An 18,330-nucleotide genomic window follows, 5' to 3' on the forward strand; every position below is an offset into this window, starting at 1 on the left:
CTACAACCCGCGCCAGTGGTCCTTTAACATTGGTACTGCGGGGCCATGCACTCCCGCCCACTTGGTCCGCCGTGGGCACGCCACTCCAGTGGCCCACTTTCCCGTGACCAGACCCTCCTCCCCACCCCGCCCCCTTCGGTTCGGCCCCTTCTCTCCTCGTGGCTCCGCCCTCCTCTCGGCCCCGCCTCCTCTCGGTAAGCCCTTCCCTGGGTCCCCTGTGTTCCCCATGGCCCCGCCCCTCCCCGGGACCCCGCTCTTTCCGGTGGCCCCGCCCCCTCTGGGTTCGCCCCTATCGTGACCACGGCCCCTCCCCGCCGCCCTTTAACTCGGGCGGGGCTCGGCGGCCGACTCAGATGCTTCTGAAAGCTGGCGTGGCTGCGTTCTCTCCGCTTCTTCGCACTTTTCCCGCTCGGCTCGCCGCTATGAGCACTGGCACTTTCACGGTATCACAACCGCTCAATTACCGCGGCGGGGCCCGCGTGGAGCCGGCGGACTCCTCTGGCACGGAGAAGGCGTTCGAGCCGGCCACCGGTAACCCGATGCAGTTGGGCGGACGACTGGAGGACGCGCGGGGGCCTCCCCGCCCCTGCCTTTGGGGCGCTGCACAGGGGCCGTGGGCGCAGGCGGATTGCCGGTCTGCGGAGCGAGTGCACCGGGGGCGGGAGGGGATCAGGAGGGGCAAACCTGGCAGATGCGTGGTGGGATCGGGACATGGTGGTCCGAAGGTAGTTCTGAGAGCTAGGCCTGCTGTCTGCAGAGGTCCAAGTTCCGCGAGGACCCGGAAGGCGGCGGAGAGGAGCGTTTGTGCTGGGGGTCGAGCGGGGCAAAGGCGAACTTGGGCTCCCATTTTACAGCGTTAAGATATTTCTGTACGTGCACCAGAATTGGAGAAGGGGGGACCCGCACGTTTGTCTAGTGTACCCCCTCCCCAAGCTTTACTGAGATGCGATTGACAAAAAGTGGAAGTGTACCACGTGATGTATGTGTATTTTGCGAAGTGATTACCACATCCGTTACCTCTGCAGAGTTGCCATTTTTTGGGTAGAGAGAACTTTTAAGGTCTATGCTGTGCGGAAAAAATATACAATTGAATATCATTAGGCGTTTTAAATATACGATACAGTATTACGCTGTTCATCAGATCTCCACAGTTTATTCACCCTATTTTATGCAGTGCTTAATTGTGTGCTAAGCTTAGGAGGTAGAGGGTGTTTCGTTTTTTGCTTTTTGTTCTGTGTTTGTTTTGCTGACTTTTGTGGAATATTTGGGGCAGGAAGATGTGTTATGTGTAAAAGAAGTCAGAGCAATAAAACTGGATTGTAGGGCGGAAGTAGGGCTCAAGCATCAGAGCTCTTGCTTTGTAAGCACTAAGTCCTGGTTTCAAACCCCAATCCCGCCAAAACAAACAACCCTCATCCGAAACTGGATTGCTAAAGGACTGGGGAATTTAGGATTGGCCATGCACACAAAGCCACAGAGCAGTGACTTGTCAGAACTCTGCTTCATCCCCATGGTGGTACAGAAGGAAGAAAAATTGCTCCTTAATTCGTTACCTACAATTATGTGTAGTCTTCTCATTACTTTTACCAATGATTAGTTCAGTTTGTAACATAAATTGTAGGTCTGTGAAGTTTCTCTGGAAAAAGCAGTCCTGGGAATTCCTGTGAAAAGGAACTGTTGGGTTGAAGAATTTTTGTTGCTGGAGTTGGTGTTATTTATAGCCCTCGAGATAGCGGTGTAGAAAAACTGATCTTTTCATATTTTGCCCCAGAATAGGGATAGGGATTAAGAAAAGGCTTTTTTAAAAAAAAAAAAATTTCGAAAAGGAATTTCTTTTAGGGATTTTTTTCTAATATCACTGCTTATTAGCAATATTCATCAAGTATTAGTAGTATAATTTACCTTGCAATATAAATAAGGGGTTTAAAAATCAGAATTCATACCCAATAGAGTTTGATTTTGAAAGACCCCTAAGATTTAGAGACAATATTAAGGAGTATTGCAAAATGATTTATGAAAAGTTAGTAAACTCAGGAGGACTGTAAAAAAAGGAGGGCAGGGGTTCTTAATCCAAATCCGTGGTGAGTTTAGGATAGGATATGACCTCTCTTGCATTCTGTGCTGTGGCTAAGTACATTTTTCCTGGAGAAAGGTTTGCAACTTTTGTCAGACTCTAAAGGGGTCACTGACAAAAAAAAAAAAAAAAAAAAAAAGAATTGATAGTATAGCAGTGGCTATACTTAAATCAGACCATACTTAAAAACAGGAAAAGGATCCATGAGAGAATGTCAATACATAATTTATTTAAATGTGTGGCAACAATTTGAAATAAAACCAACTCTTACTCTTCCTTTACAGGCCGTGTGATAGCTACTTTCACGTGTTCGGGAGAAAAGGAAGTAAATTTGGCTGTTGAAAGTGCAAAGGCTGCCTTTAAAATATGGAGTAAAAAATCTGGCATGGAACGTTCCCGAATCCTCTTGGAGGCTGCCAGGATTATAAGGGTGTGTATTAATGCAGTCCCTTCTGGAAAATTCCTCTTGCATTGTTCTGAGGGTGTTTTGTATTTAGATTTTTATGCAGCATTAGGTTATGACATTTTTATGAAACTGAAAACATTCCCACATACCCACCTTTGAATGTGAAACAGGCTTTCATTCAGTAATTCCCATCAGGTTCTTGGCTCATGGATATTTCCCTTGGCAGGTTTTCTTTGCTTTATTTGTTTTGAATTATAATGAACTGAACTCTTTATAGCTTGTTTTTTTTTTGGCAGTACTGGGGTCTGAACTCAGGGCCTTAAGCTTGTTAAGCAGGTGCTATGCCATTTGAGTCATGTCCCCAGCCCTTTTTTGCTTTAAGTTATTTTTTAGATGGGGTCTCTCATTTTTGCCTGGATCTGGCCTAGATTGTGATCCTCCTACCTGTGACCTCTGGAGTGGCTGGGATGACAGGTGCACACCACCACACCCAACTTTATTAGTATACATTTTTATTAAAACATATACATACGTTTTCCTGTATGCACAGGCATACACACATATGCACATGGACACACGTATTCTGACAGAACACATGAGGCTTTTGGTCTAGAGAAAAAGGTGGCTTATTACAGCAAAATGCAGCAGCTGACCAGTATTTCAGCAGTGGTTTTCCGAGCTCTGCTCCCCACAGGGTGATGCATGAGAGTGAGGTGTTTCTTATTCTCACCGTAGGCTGCATCATTGTAAGTTGATAATTATCTTAATTTGTCCATCATTTTTTTCCTAGTGCATTAGCATATGGGGTTGTCATGTCTTCTTAAGAACTGGCTCATACCAGGCGAGGTAGCACATGCCTCTAATCCCAGCACTTAGGAAGGGGCGGTAGAAGGATCATGAGTGCAAGACCAGCTGGAGTGACATAGACCCAGTCTCAAAAAACCAATAAAACACTTGAGTGCCAGAGGCTCATGCCTGTAATCATAGCTACATGGGAGGCAGAGATCAGGAGGAGGATTGCAGTTCCAGATCAGCCCTGGCAAATAGTTTGAGAGACCCCCCTCCCACCAACTCCAAATAACCAGAGCAAAATGGACGGGAGGTGTGGCTCAAATGGTAGAGCACCTGCTTTCAAGCTTGAAGCCTTGAGTTCAAATCCCAGTACCACCAAAAAGAAAAAAAAAACAAAGTCCCTTTATCATTATGAAATTATTTTTATTAGTCCTAAATATTTAATATATTTTTTTACTCTTAAATCTACTCTCACATTCTTTTCCTTTATACATATAATTTTCCTAAGGATCATTCTTCCTTATTATATATGCTCAAATGTATATATGTATTTATAAACATAACATTTCTTTTTTTGGCAGGACTGGGGTTTGAACATAAGGCTTCAAGCTTGCTAGATAGGCTGTACCACTTGAGCCATGCCCTCAGCATGGAGATAGGGTCTCACTTTTTGCCCAAGGTGGCCTGTTCCATCGTCTTCCTCTTTGTAGGCTTCCCACTATCACTATGATGACAGGTATCATCCTTTGGGATGAGGTCTTGCAAACTGTTTTTGCCCAGTCTGGCTTAGAACAGTGATCTTTCCAATCTCAGCCTACTGTGTAGCTTGGGATGACACATAGTATTTCTTAAAATGTTCTTTTTCTAACCGATGTTGAAATGAGTTTGTGATCTTAAATGTTTCTCAGTTAACTTGAAAGGAAGAACAGATCTGCTCTCAAGCATTCAGCTTTTAGCATTCCAAATGCAACACTGCCATTTTTCTTTTCATTTAATAGAGATAGCTCTCTGTTTTTAGAAATTGAGCATTGTCTTCTATTTGAACATTGTGTATATTAAGGCATATTGTAATCAATTAAATCTAGTCTTCTGTTTTACCCACAGGAGCGGAAGGATGAAATTGCCACTGTGGAGACTATCAACAATGGCAAGTCCATTTTTGAGGCCCACTTGGACATTGATAGTTGCTGGCAGAACCTGGAGTACTATGCAGGCTTGGCTGGATCCATGGCTGGTAAGCCCTTGCCTGGCACTCTGTGATTATCTGACATGAGGGCAGAAGTAAAGAGCTTTATGGTGAACAGTGAAGATGTTGGAATTAAGACAAGTCTGAGTTAAAATCTAGGGTTCATAGCTTTCTGTGTCAGTGGTCCAGTAATTATCTTTCCTTATCTAAGCTGGAGATAATGATCCCTGTTTTCTTGAAGTGTTTTAAGGATTAAAATCCTTTTTTCTGCATGCAAAGTACCTAGCATATACATGTTTTTCAAATGGTTGCTAAAAAACCAGTTCTCATAAGAGTCGCTTGTCATATTTGCCTGTTTTATCTCCTTAGCAAAAGACTCTTTGGCAGTTTAAAGTTTACAGCAATTCACTTTGGATGGTTGGTAGGGCCCTGCTGTACCAGAAGTCCAACATTTCAGAGTCCTCAGACTCCCTTTGCTTCTGAGTCTTCCCCTCATTTCCATTTTTTTTTTTCTATCTTAGTTATCCAATAGAGGCTCAGGAAATTTTTAGGGAATTAAATTAAGTAGGATGAATATATGATGGTGAAATCATGCGGAACATGGACCTGTATTATTCTTTTTGTTGTTGTTTGCTGGAGACAAGGTATCACTTTGTACTTCAGGCTGCCCTTGGACTTGAGATCCTTCCAACTCTGCCTGCAATGCTGGAATTACAGGTGTGTGCCTCCACACCCTAGCAAGCTGTATTCTTTATCTTCTGTGTTCCTCTTAGGTGAGCACATCCAGCTCCAAGGTGGATCCTTTGGTTATAGCAGACGAGAACCACTTGGGGTTTGTGTGGGGATAGGAGCATGGAACTACCCCTTCCAGATTGCCTGTTGGAAGTCGGCTCCAGCTTTGGCCTGTGGTAAGAATAAATTATTCCTTCACTGTGAACTCTTAAACTCAAGGCCTACACCTTGAGCCACTCCACCAGCCCTTTTTAGTGATGACTATCTGCCTGGGCTGACTTTGAACCCCCATCCTCCTGATCTCTGTCTCCTGAGTAGCTAGGATTATAGGCGTGAGCCACTGGAGCACAGTGATACTCTCATTTTTTAAATTTATTTTTGTGCTTGGAGAGGAAGCAGCTTAATTTTTCCTGTTAAGTTAAATTAGATTTGTTCTTTTTGGGAAAGAATTTCTAGCCTTTAGGAATGTGAAGGAGTAGAAGTTAAACTCCCTTCTTCATTGCTCTCTTCAGAGAAATGATAAAAAAGAGGGCTACCATCAGAGCACTTTGACTGGCTTCCTTATACTGTTTATTTTTTCCTTTTTTTTCAGTGCTGGGGACAGAACTCAGGGCCTTGCACTTGCCAGGCAAGCGCTCTTCCACTGAGCTAAATCCCCAGCCCCCCTTATACTGTTTAGAAAGAAGAATCTGAGTTGGGCACAGTGGCTTGTACCTATAATCCTAGCTACTTGGGAGGCAGAGATCAGGCGGATTGAGGGTTGAGGCCCTCCCTGGCAAAAAGTTTGCAAGATTCCCCATCTCAACCAATAAAAAGCTGGGTGTAGTGGTGTGTATCTATCATCCCAGTTGTGTTGGAAGTGTAAATAAGAGGATTAAGCTGGCCTGAGCATAAACACAGGACCCTATTTGAAAAATAACGAAATCAAAAAGGTACTCAAGGGTACAGTGCTTGTCTACCGAGCACAAGGCCCTGAGCTCAAACCTCAGCACTTCTAAAAGAAGAAGAATCTGTAGGGGGAAAAAGACAGTATATCTTAGAAGAAGACACATGTTCAAAAAATGTTACAAGTTAGAACATCACACTGAAAAGTGGCTTTTGTCCTGTTACCATTGTGTGTATTGTTTTAGCATATTCCTGTTTGAAAGACAGTGTGATAGAGGAGAAATGATGTCAGAGGAATGGCATTAGCTTTGGGAACCCTAATCAAACGAACACTTCCGGTATTCAATTTCAGCTTTTATAAAATGGGACTAATACCCACTTCGAACTGTTGTTGTAAGTGTTAAGTGAGATAACATGTATGAAGAGGCCTAGATATGCAAGTGAGGAATTACTGTTTGAGGCTGGCCAGATACATGATTTGGGGTCTGTTTAGTGAGAGAAATAAGAGGGGAAGGTCAAGAAATGTCTATTATTAATAAATTTTTGGTCTAGAATTTGATAGGAGAATAGGCAACAATTGGAATTCTCCTTGATTGTCCTCAAAGGATCACCAGTCTTAAGTGTTTGTGTCTTGGGTTTGTGCAGGTAATGCCATGATCTTCAAACCTTCTCCCTTCACACCTGTTTCTGTTTTACTCCTGGCTGAAATCTACACCGAGGCTGGTGTGCCTCCTGGACTTTTCAACGTGGTGCAAGGTGGGGCCGCCACGGGCCAGTTTCTGTGTCAGCATCCTGATGTGGCCAAGGTCTCCTTCACTGGAAGTGTGCCCACTGGCGTGAAGGTGCAGATGAAACCAGTGCTGGTTAATACAAATGGTTCCAGATCTGGCAAAGCCAGTCCTGTCCAGTGTAGATTTTGGGGACTTTTCTTTGTATTTTACCTAGCTTATACTGGGAATGGGGTGGGAATTTTTCTGGGCTAAGGTCTGATGTTTCCTGTGAAAGTGTGAAGGGGGGATTATGAAGTATGTATGGAGTGGTCTTTGTTGGGCTGAGTGGGGTGGAGGTCCCCTCCGCTGTCTGAGGAGATGATGTGTCTGAGGGGACAGGGGACTGCATAGAAAGAAGGTTTTTTCTCAGATTCATATTTTGACCTGAATTTGTGTCCTGAGCTCCGTCAGCCCTAAATACAGTAACACAAAAGGAATTCCTGGCTGTGAGAGTCCTGGGATTTGCCACTAAGTTTTAAATGAACTTCCTTTTCAGAATTTGAAGTGCAGTTCAATGGATTCTGTTCAGTTTTCTAGAAAAGAATACATACATATACATATATATGCATATATATATATATATATATATATGTATATACACACATGTATATATACACTTTTTTACTGTTATTTGTGGCCATACTTAGGGCTTTGTGCTTCCCAACTAGAAAATAATATTTTAAATAGATGAAGGGCACAGTGTATTGATGAGAATAAGGCTACCTGTCATACACAGTTGAAGATGTCTCTGTGGTTTTAGGTTTAGTTGACCTAGCATGTAATCTAACCTGTGTTGAACTTCTGAATTTTTGTTTGTTCTGAAAGATCATGGAGTTGTCAGCTAAAGGAATCAAACCTGTTACCTTGGAACTTGGGGGCAAATCTCCTCTCATCATCTTCTCAGACTGCAATATGGAGAATGCTGTGAAGGGGGCACTGATGGCCAACTTCCTCACACAAGGCCAGGTACAGACCTGTCCCTGGACGAAGTTTCGAAGGAGTGTCTACCCCTTCATCTAACAGCATGTGCTGCAGTTTTCTGTTGTGAAATTAAATTAAAGCTTACAGGATAATTGCACAAATGGTACAAAGATTTCCCACGTACCCTTGAACCAGATTCCTCTAATGTTTTAAGATATTAACACATTTACTTTATCATTCCCTTTATCTGTCTCTACATATTAAGTTATTCTGAGAGTGAGTTGTAGACATAAGGCCTTACCCTCCAAATACTTCAGTGTTGCTAAAAAGAAGTGCGTTCTTTCACATAAGCACAGTACACTTAGGAAAATTAGTGAATTAACATCAATGTAGGACTGTTACTGAATCTGTATTCCTTATTCAAATTTTGCCATTTGACTAAGTACTCTTAGCAAAAGAAAACACTTTTCTTTCCCTGTACAAGATCCAGTTGAAGAGGCTGGGGCTGTGGCTCACTGATAGAGCTCTTGCCTAGCATATGCAAGGCTTAGGGTTTGATTTGTAGCACTGCCAAAAAAAAAATTCCAGTTGAAGATAATGTACTGTATTTAGTTATGTTACTTTTTTCATATGAAGCTTATTATTTTTAAAAATTGTACATCCTTATAGGGGATAGTATGATATGTGATACATGTGTATGATGTGTAATGGTCATATCAGGATAATTAGCACTACTAGTTGTGTCTTTTATTTATTTAGTTACTTGATGTTTTTTGAGGCAGGATCTGTAGCCCAGGTTGGCCTTGAATGCCAGGGATTCTCCTGTCTCTATCTCCTGAGTGCTGGGATTATAGGCATGCACTACTATGTCCAGCTATTAGTCATCCTGGTTTTGATTTCCCTTCGTTGAAAGTAGTTATTTAGTTACTATCATTCAGGAAGGAGTTTGATACTTTTGATCAGTATAGGCCATTGACTTTATTGAACGTTCCTCATTTTGGGTCTGTCTGATGTTTCCTGTTGTTTATTTTTTTTTTGGTGGTATTGGGATTTAAACTCAAGGCCTCATGTTTGCTAGGCAGGCACCCTGCCACTTGAGCCATGTGCCAGCCCATGGTATTTTCTGTTCATTAGATTCCTGTTGTGTATTTTTGACCAAAAAAAAAAAATACTATATTCACTACTCTCCTTCATGGTGATTTAACTTTGTTCACTTGTTTAACTTGGGTCTTCACTGTGAAGTTACTGTTTCTTTTTCTTTTGTGCTTAATAAGTATCTTCAAGGAGGTATTTTAAGATTATTCTCTTCTTCATCAAATTTCACCCAGTGGTTTTTTTCCTTCTCACTGATGATTCTTGTTGAAATCTGTTTTTATTACTGTGGTTGACAAATGGTGATTTTCCAATTCCTTGTGTGTGTATCAGCTTCCCTTCTATTGTAAAAGGAGCGTTCCCTTCTACTTTTCATTCACTTACTCATACATCTGTATTTCATTCTGTTGGTTATAATCCATTGATATTAATTATATATTTGTTTGTTTTGGGCAGTACTGGGGTTTGAATTCAGGGCTTTGCGCTTGCAATGCAAGTTCTTTACCACTTGAGCCACTCCTCAAGTCCATGTTATTTATTTTGATGCTCAAATAATGGCTAGTGGGAGCCCTTTTTTTTTTTTTGATGGCACTGAAGTTTGAACTCAGGGCTTCACACTTGCCTTAAACATTAAGGCAGGCGCTCTTAATGCTTGAGCCACTCCTCCAGCCCTTTTTTTTGTGATGGGTTTTTTTGGAGATAGGGTCTCTCAAACTATTTCCTTGGGGCTGGCTTTAAACCTTGATCCTCCTGATTTCTGCCTCCTGAGTAATTAGGGTTACAGCTGTGAGCCACCAGCACCTGGGTATGACCTTTTAATATATCTCTTTCTTAGAGCATTTCTTTATTTTTTTGACACAGCAAGGTGTTGTAGATTCTACTTATTCTTTCCTTGACTAAGAATCAGTCATTTGTCTAGGGATCCCTGGTTTCACTGAGTAGTAAATAATATTTGGAAACCAAGATTTTGGATTGGGGATGTAGCCCAGTGTAGAGCACTTGCCTAGCATGTGTGTGCATGATGCTCTAGGTCCCATCCCAGTCCCACCAAAAAAAAAAAAAAAATTAAAAGAAACGAAGATCTGAGTGCCAGGGGGATGATCTTGATTTCTATTGGTTATCGGTACTTCTGGACCCTCTCGGAGCCAGTGCTAGGAAATCCATATTTATATCTATGGCTGCACATGCCTTTTCCTGTATTTGTCTGTATTAATAACCACAAGTTCATGCAGATATTTCCAGTTATAGTCTAACACCACAAGGTTCAGTTGAGCCTCCCTGTTTATCCTTCTCCTGGTCTGTATTTGAAACTTCCTTTTCTGACATAAATTGGGCTCCTATTGTGCATATCACATTAATTGTTCAGTCCTAGAATACACCCATAGTAGGATCAGACTTGTATAATGGAATTGTGAATCCATGCCACTGTGAAAAATAAAGCTCTTAATTAAAGTTCAGAATATTTCACAGTTCTTTTTGTCTTTAGCCTAGAGATATAGTCAAAGTGCTGTCTGTGCTCAAAAGTTACTTGGGGGACTGAAAGTGGTGGCTCACGCTTTAGAGTGCCAGCTTAGCAAGTGCACAGTACTGAGTTCAAACTCTGGTACTGCCAAAAAAGAAATAAAACATCCTTTTAAAAAGGTGTCATGCATTTTCTAAGTTTAAAGGTGTTAGATTATTTTCCTTTTTCCCTGTTGTTTTTACTAGTATATATTAATCGTACAAAGGGGTTTCATTGGGATATTTCCACATATGCATATAATATACTTTTTATCAAACTGATTCCCTTCTTTTTCTTTTTCCCTTTCCCTCCTTATGCAAATTTGTGTCTTATGTCTGTCCTTTAGGTTTGCTGTAATGGCACAAGAGTATTTGTGCAAAAGGAAATCCTTGAAAAATTTACAGAAGAAGTGGTGAAACAGACCCAAAAGATAAAAATTGGAGATCCCCTTCTGAAAGACACAAGGATGGGTCCGCTCATCAACCGACCACACCTGGAGCGAGTCCTTGGGTTTGTTAAACTGGCAAAGGAGCAGGTGAGACATAAGTGGAGGCAGGAGGGGTTGGAAGGAGGGTTATATTAAGGCTACTTGCCCCTTTCCGTGTTGGCTGTTAGTCTCGGAGCAGTGTTGTGCTTTTCCTTGCAGTAAGAGAATAGGTACTGTCTTGCATTTGTCTAGGATACGTTTAAACTTTCAAGAATGTGTATTGGGCTTGCATGTTTAAGACAGAAGATACATTCTTTTTTCTTCTTTTTTGTCAGGGTGCTAAGGTCTTATGTGGTGGAGATCTGTTTGTACCTGAGGATCCCAAATTAAAAGATGGCTATTACATGAGGCCTTGTGTATTAAGTATGTCTTTTTCTTGTTTGCTTTTAGGTGGTTTGAATCAAATATTAAATTGATAGAAATGAATATTTATAAAACGTGTGCATGGTATAAACCAAGGGTTGGCAAAGCACATGCCAGAAGTAGAGGTGCCACATCACCTCTGAAACTCCCTGGGTGCGCTCCTCCAGGGGAACTGAAGGTATTAGTTTACCTGGGACAGCACCTGTTGTTCTAAAAGCAAGGAGCTCAGAAAAAATGAAAATGATAAAAAGGTGGGAGTACATGTTTGGTAAAAAGTAGGATAATGAATTTAATTCCACAATAAAGAATGTTTTTCATTTGAACTATAGGGCATCAATATAATAAAACCAATTTGTCAGATGTCATGCTAATATTTTAAAAGATTATGTAATTTAATAATTTGTAATACCTCCTTTCAATCTGAAAAATCTGCTTTGGACAATCAAGTATGTATGGTCAATCCCACTTACTTCCCTCCTGCCTCAGAGGTAACTGCTGTTCTAAACATTGATTTTTATCAGTCTCACATTTTTTCCTGTCATTTACAATGCATGTTAGTACTCCTTATAAAATATTATTACTTTTGTACACTTTAAACAATCATTTAGGTTGAATTATGTTATATAATTCCTCATTCCTTATCTGATCAACTGCAGTAGTGGTATCAGCTTTCAGCACTTGACATTTGATGCAGTTTAATGTTTATCTTCTTTGACCTTTAACTCTTGCCAGGCATGGTGTGGCTCAAGCCTGTAATCCCAGCTACTTAGGAGGTAGACACAGGAGGTTCTAGGCCACCCTGGGGGCAAGGTTATCATGAGACCCTATGTGCAAAACAAACCAAAAGCAAAAAGAAGGATTGGGGTGATGGCTTCAGTGATAGAGGTCTTGACTAGCAAGCACTCAGGCTCTGAGTCCGTGAGAGCTCCACTGATGTTAAAAGCTATGAACTTAACACCCATGCCATGGTTATCTTACAGTTATTAAATAAATATTTAATGGGTAGAAAAAGCTTATAATGTACATTATTAAATAAAATTTATAGGTTATGTAATAGTGTGTATGACATTATTGCAAACTTACTAAAAACCAGATATGTGCACAGGCAAAAGGAATGCTGTATGCATCCCAATGCTATCTCGTTGGTTTTTTTTTTTTTTTGTGGTACTGGGGTTTGAATTCAGGACCTCATACTTGTTAGGCATGCACTCCACAATTTGAGCCACACCTCCAGCATAATGCCATCTCAATAGCAGATTTCTCTGTGTGATTTTGTTGTACTTTGTGCGTTTCTTATTATAGATTTCCTATAGAGAACATATATTTTACAATTAGAAAAAAAAGCTACTTTTAAACAAGCTATGAACCCAGGCAAAGAAGAGAACACTGACTCTTAGCTTTATTCTTGTGATTCTGAACACCTGGCTGTGGACTGGTGCATCAATGTCACTTGGAAAACGTGGTACAAAGGTGGATTTTCAGTCCCTGCCCTGGACCTCTGAGTGTCACTCCCCAGGCAGGGCCTAGAGGTCTTTATTTTAATAAACCCACAGTTATCTTTATGCACATTAAAGTTTGGGAATAACCCAATCTTACTCCTTAGGTTAATTTACTTAAAATTTGGGGACTGACATCTAGTGAGTCAGGCAGGGACCTTTCCTGTTCCTGCATGTCAGCCATTCCTATTTTAATACCCTCATCTCATTTGACTCCACAACATAGAACTCGCTACCCAGGAAGCCACATTGTGTTATCAGCCTGTATCAGATGATAAAATACTTTCTGAGACTCTTGGGTAATGAATTGTTTCGAGTAGTTAAATATCCTCGCTAGGGGTTTCCCTAAAAATCATTTGTAGATAACTAGTTTTCAAAGAATTAGAACACAACGTAAATCTTACTATGTAAAATTGAGATACGCTGTTCTTTGGCACAGTGCAGACAAGTGCACATCCCCTTTGGAAAATCACTGGGGTCAGTACCATACCTCTGACTATATGAGTTTGTTTAGATGCATATTTAAAATGTCAGGTGAACCAGATCGTTTAAGGAAATTAGCTGTTTAAAGAAACTGTATTTTTTAAAAAAGTGAATGCCCTCATTTGTTTCTGAATTTGTTTTTTATATTGGATTTTTATAACATTGTGTCTAATTCTAATCCTATCACAGAATCATTAAGAAAATATGAAAAAGTTATAATGAAAGTAATTATATATGTAACATTTTAATAGACATTTGGATGATAGTATATAATTTTGTATCATTTTCAGTGAATAGTTTATAATGAGCACTTAATTACTGTTTTTCCTCAAAAACTTACTTTAGAAGTTTTAGGATGAACTCTTTTTTTTGGTGGGTCTGGGGTTTGAATTCAGGTCTTTGTGCTTGCAAAAGCAGGTACTACCATTTGAGCTATATCTTGAGTTCATTTTGCTGTGGTTATTTTGGAGATGGGGTTTTGTGACCTATTTGCCTTGGGCTGGTCTTGATCTGCAATCCTTCTGATCTCAGCCTCCTGAGTAGCTAGACTTATAAGCGTGAGACACTGAACCATTGGCACCTGGCCCTTAGGATGAATTCTAAAAAGTAGATTTGGAATTACACAAAAGCTATGACTTTTTAATAGATATTATTAAATTGCCAGGCAGAAAGAGTATTCCAATTTAAATCCACTGTGGCAATGTCATATTGAATTTTTTCTAAAGCTTTGTATTTCAGTGTTTACTGTGAATAAGACATTTTTGGTGTCTGAGGTAATACTCCCTCACTAACATTTAGTTTTATTATAAATGTTTGCAGCTAATTGCAGAGATGACATGACCTGTGTGAAAGAAGAGATCTTTGGACCAGTTATGTCTGTTTTGTCATTTGACAGTGAAGCTGAGGTTCTGGAAAGGGCCAATGATACCACTTTTGGACTAGCAGCTGGTGTCTTTACCAGGTAGGTGGAGAAGTTCACCCAAAGCAGCTTTGTAATTGATCTTATTCCTCACCAGTTTGCCCTCACTGGAGTCATCAGCATTTTCTGTTTGCTTTAGCTTATTTATTTATTTTTTCTTTTTTGTGGTCCCTGGGATCAAACCCAAGGCCTCTTCTTCTTCTGAGTGCTGGGATTATATACCCAGTTTACCCTTTGTTTTATCAATTCATCTGTTGATGGACACCTGTTAGGTTTTTCTACTTTTTGGGCTACTCTGAATAATCATGGGAAGAACATTCTGATTTGAATGGACATAAATTTTTTGTGTGGACATATATTGTCATTTCTTTTGGGTGTATATCTGGGAATGAAATTGCAGGATCGTATGTTAACTTCACGATTAACTTTTTGAGGTACTAATTAACCTGTAATTAATCCCACTAATAATGTCTGCAGGTTCAAGTTTCTCCACATCCTTGCTAGCCCTTGGTATTGTGTGTCTTTTTGACTTTAGCCCTCCTGTGTATGAAGTGGTATTTCATTATAGTTTTGATTTACATTGTTTCTGTGGATTTTCTTTGCACTTTGTGCGTGTGTGTGTGTGTGTGTGTGTGTGTGAGAGGGAAACAGAGAAAGAGAGAGAGAGAGAGGGAAAGAGAGATACTGGGGGTTGAATTCAGGGCCTTGTGCTTGCTAGGCAGGTGCTTTACCACTTGAGCCATCCCCCAGCCCTTTTTGCATTGCTTATTTTTGAGATAGATCTTTCTTTATGCCTTGGCTGGTCTGGCCCAGTATCTTTCTGTTTGTGTTTTTCTGCCTATTCTGGGATACAGGTGCATGCCACTGCACTCAGCCATTGATTGAGATGGGATCTCTCAAACTTTTGCCTGGACTGGTCTTGAACCTCTATCCTCTTGGTCTCTGCTTCCTGAGAAGCTAGGATTATAGGCTTGAGCTACCACACGTGGCCTCTTTTCACTTTATTGATAGTCTTATTTGCAGCACAAAATTTTAATTTTGACAGTCTGAATCCTCTATTTTTTCTTACCTTTTCTTCTGGTGGTACTGAGGCTTGAACTCAGGGCCTCACGCTTGCTAGGCAGGCACTCTATGACTTGAGTCACTCCTCTAGCCCATATTTTTTCTCTTGTCTGTGACCTTTAGTGTTATATTTAAGGAGGCTTTGTTTAGCCCAAGCTAATGAAGATTTATTCCTAAGTTTCTTTCCAAGAGTTTTATAGTTTTCAATGTACATTTTAAGTATGTGATCCGTGTGGGTGAATTTTTATGTAAGGTATAAGAAAAGAATCCATCCTTTTGCATGTAGGTATATAGTTGTTCTTATGCCATTTGTTGAAAAGAACTTCCCCTCTGTTGAATTGTTTTATAGATGCCTTTTGGTTGAGACTAAATCCTAAATCTGTGTCTGTTTTGTCCACATGATGAAGGTTTTTAAACATTTTAAAGAAACAAAAATTTGGCAAATTTTGGGACCCTTAGAACTAGCCATCTGACTTGTATGAAAATAGTAGCTTTGAAACTGAATAACCAATACAGTTTTTTTCTTCATAGGGACATCCAGCGGGCTCACAGAGTGGTGGCTGAGCTTCAGGCTGGAATGTGCTTCATTAATAACTACAATGTCAGCCCAGTGGAGTTGCCCTTTGGTGGATATAAAAAGTCAGGTGAGGAGCTGGGGAGTGTGAAAGCAAACCAGATGTCTAGGGATACCGTCATATTACACCATTGTTCTTAAAGCCATCTGTGTATTAGAATCACCTGGGGAAGTGCTTCGATTCCTGGTCCTCCCACACCCACTATGTTAGTATCTTGGAATGGAGGCCAAACATTTTCAGAAAGTTCCATGTTCTTGTGGGTAGAATTACCTTTTCTTCACAGTCTGTAGTTGCTGTAAGCATAAAACCCTCCTCCAGAGGTTTCAGAGTTTAGGTAAAGTATCTTCAGAGTAATGTCCCAGAAAGCTTCTATGAATTTGTTTTTTCTATTGGGCCAAGTTAATAAAACCTGTTAATTTAACATTTAATTGTAATTCTACTGGATAGCTATTGGAATGTTTTCCCTGAGCCACTGCTCAGTCATTTCATAGTTAGACATGTGTTATCACAGCATGACAGATGTGTAAGTCTGCTATGTCAGAGACCCCTCATCTTTGGCAAATATTTATGGCCTTCATAGTATTGGCAAGTATGTAAGCCCTGATGAGATGATGGGTGTTAATTTGACAGTCTTACTTGGTACTTAGTATTATTCTGGTGTTCCCTAATCCTATTCTATTAGTCACCTTCATCCCTGTGGGGGTACTCAGGGAAGTTGTACATACAGGCACAAACACAAGTGGAAACCAAGGTGCCATTTTATGAATGCATAAGCCTCAGCACAGACAACAGTTGTATTGATTAGGTCTTTCGGGGCCCTGAGCCTGTTTTTCATTCCCTTTGGGCCAAGCATGCCTATGAGAGAGATGGCTACATCTGCAAAGCGTGCCTGGTTCTGCCTGCTGTGTGCTCAGAGGACTTGGAAAGGAACAAAAGACAGGGCTAGATTTTGCCAGGACCTTTGTGTATGTCATCTTTTGAACAGTGCCACACAGAAGCATGCATTTTGGAGGATCTGGTTTACCTACCTTAAGTCTGGGCCAGGGAGCACAAGAAAGACCAAGCGTGGGATAATGTCCTTATAACACAACAACCCTATCCACTAGGTGTTGGGTAGTGTCTGTGACTCTGAGTAATCAGGAATCTATGGTGGATCCTTCCCATATGAGTGAGCAAAGTGTAAATATGTTATTCTTACAGATTTAGTATGGAAGGTTAATAAACCTGTTACATAGAGTTAAGTTTGAAATTAGTACCCCCTTTTAAGGCCATCAGGTTGACTGTTGTAGAGATTGCTTTTGACGATTTTAACATGTTTCTTAAGAAAAAAAAAGCCAGTGTTTTTCAGATGTTTACACCCAGAACAGTAGACAACCAGAAGCTAAAGTTCATATCGGTAAGAAATGAGGGCATGTATTTTCCTGTCCTTATCCCAAAGACATACTTTGTGTCCTTAGCTCCACAGATAGCACATAGATTGAGGACTTGATCTCCAGTTGTTATGGTTCTGTGTTCTTCTCCTGCACTGACGTGCAGTGCCTATCTTAGAAGCAGTGTTAGACTTCTCTGACAATTACAGTAACGGCTCATCCTGATGCTTTCTCTTCCTTGCAGGATTTGGCAGAGAGAATGGCCGTGTAACAATTGAGTATTATTCACAGCTGAAGACTGTGTGTGTGGAGATGGGTGACGTGGAGTCTGTTTTTTGAAAACCCACAGTGAAGCCTGTCCACGTGGCCAAGCTGTGGAATAATAAGAATCGGCTCTCTTGACAGACAGGCCATTTAGGATAAGAGAATGATACAGTGTTGTTCTTCATCTTTCAGTCACCTTCTTAATTGAAATTGTGCATAAGTGCCTTTCAGACAGTAATCAAGAAATGATTTTTCTCAAAGCCAATTTCTGTGAAATCTTAAAAGCTAGCAACACACCTCTAGAGAATAGGCAGGCCAGAATTCAATGTCTTCCACACATTTGACCCACTGACAATGTTAATTTGTTAGCTTATTTTAAAGAACAACTTTTGTAGGTTCCTGGTAGAATTAGTAGATAGGATTTCTGTTCGTTGACATTTTAAAGCTTTGTCATTCCATTGAGAAAGCTGATGATGCGGATATAGAGGGAATTAGAAGATAGATGGGGTCAGATTTTGTGCATAATAATCTTGCATAGAAAGCACTTTGTTTTCATTCCTCCCACAGGGAAAAGTTATCTCTGTTCCTTAAACTACAACTTACTCTCCTGTTTTTTCTTTTCTCTCCCAACTTGCTCTCTCTTGCATCAAAAAGGATAACTTTTAAGTGCACAAATTGTATGTATGCTAATATTGTATAGTGAAATTAAAATAAATCATACTGTTAATCCTTTTACTTTCTTGTTTTGAAACTCAACACATCTTAAAGCTGTAGTAGAACAGAATAAAGGCACAAGGCAAGGAAATCTGATCTTTTCGGTAAGTACAAAAGCAGGTTGAGTTGCTGTAAAGAACTTTTTATGACTCCCCAGTGTTCCCCATTGTATAACTATTGCCTGTCCTGAGAAACCATCACACCATCTGACTCCTCAGGTTGCTGTGGTGATGCCTAA

General features: G+C 40.5%; 1 protein-coding gene across 2 annotated transcripts; it reads left to right on the forward strand.

Annotated features, from left to right (window-relative positions):
• The first annotated feature begins 296 nt into the window (after window positions 1-296).
• Window positions 297-18,113, forward strand: Aldh9a1 (aldehyde dehydrogenase 9 family member A1). 2 transcript variants are annotated; one of them, XM_020175007.2, is made up of 11 exons: window positions 297-531; window positions 2,359-2,504; window positions 4,377-4,506; window positions 5,232-5,366; window positions 6,721-6,917; window positions 7,671-7,811; window positions 10,706-10,894; window positions 11,122-11,209; window positions 14,008-14,149; window positions 15,701-15,813; window positions 17,359-18,113. In XM_020175007.2, exons 1-11 carry the CDS (start codon window positions 354-356, stop codon window positions 17,451-17,453), a joined length of 1,554 nt encoding a protein of 517 aa, XP_020030596.1. In that variant the 5' UTR covers window positions 297-353; the 3' UTR covers window positions 17,454-18,113. The 2 variants fall into 2 exon arrangements, with proteins under 2 accessions (XP_020030596.1, XP_073903707.1); XM_074047606.1 differs by having other exon boundaries at window positions 316-443.
• The last annotated feature ends 217 nt before the right edge of the window (window positions 18,114-18,330 follow it).

The sequence above is a fragment of the Castor canadensis genome, chromosome 11 (assembly GCF_047511655.1).
Source record: "Castor canadensis chromosome 11, mCasCan1.hap1v2, whole genome shotgun sequence".
Taxonomy (NCBI): Eukaryota; Metazoa; Chordata; class Mammalia; order Rodentia; family Castoridae; genus Castor; species Castor canadensis.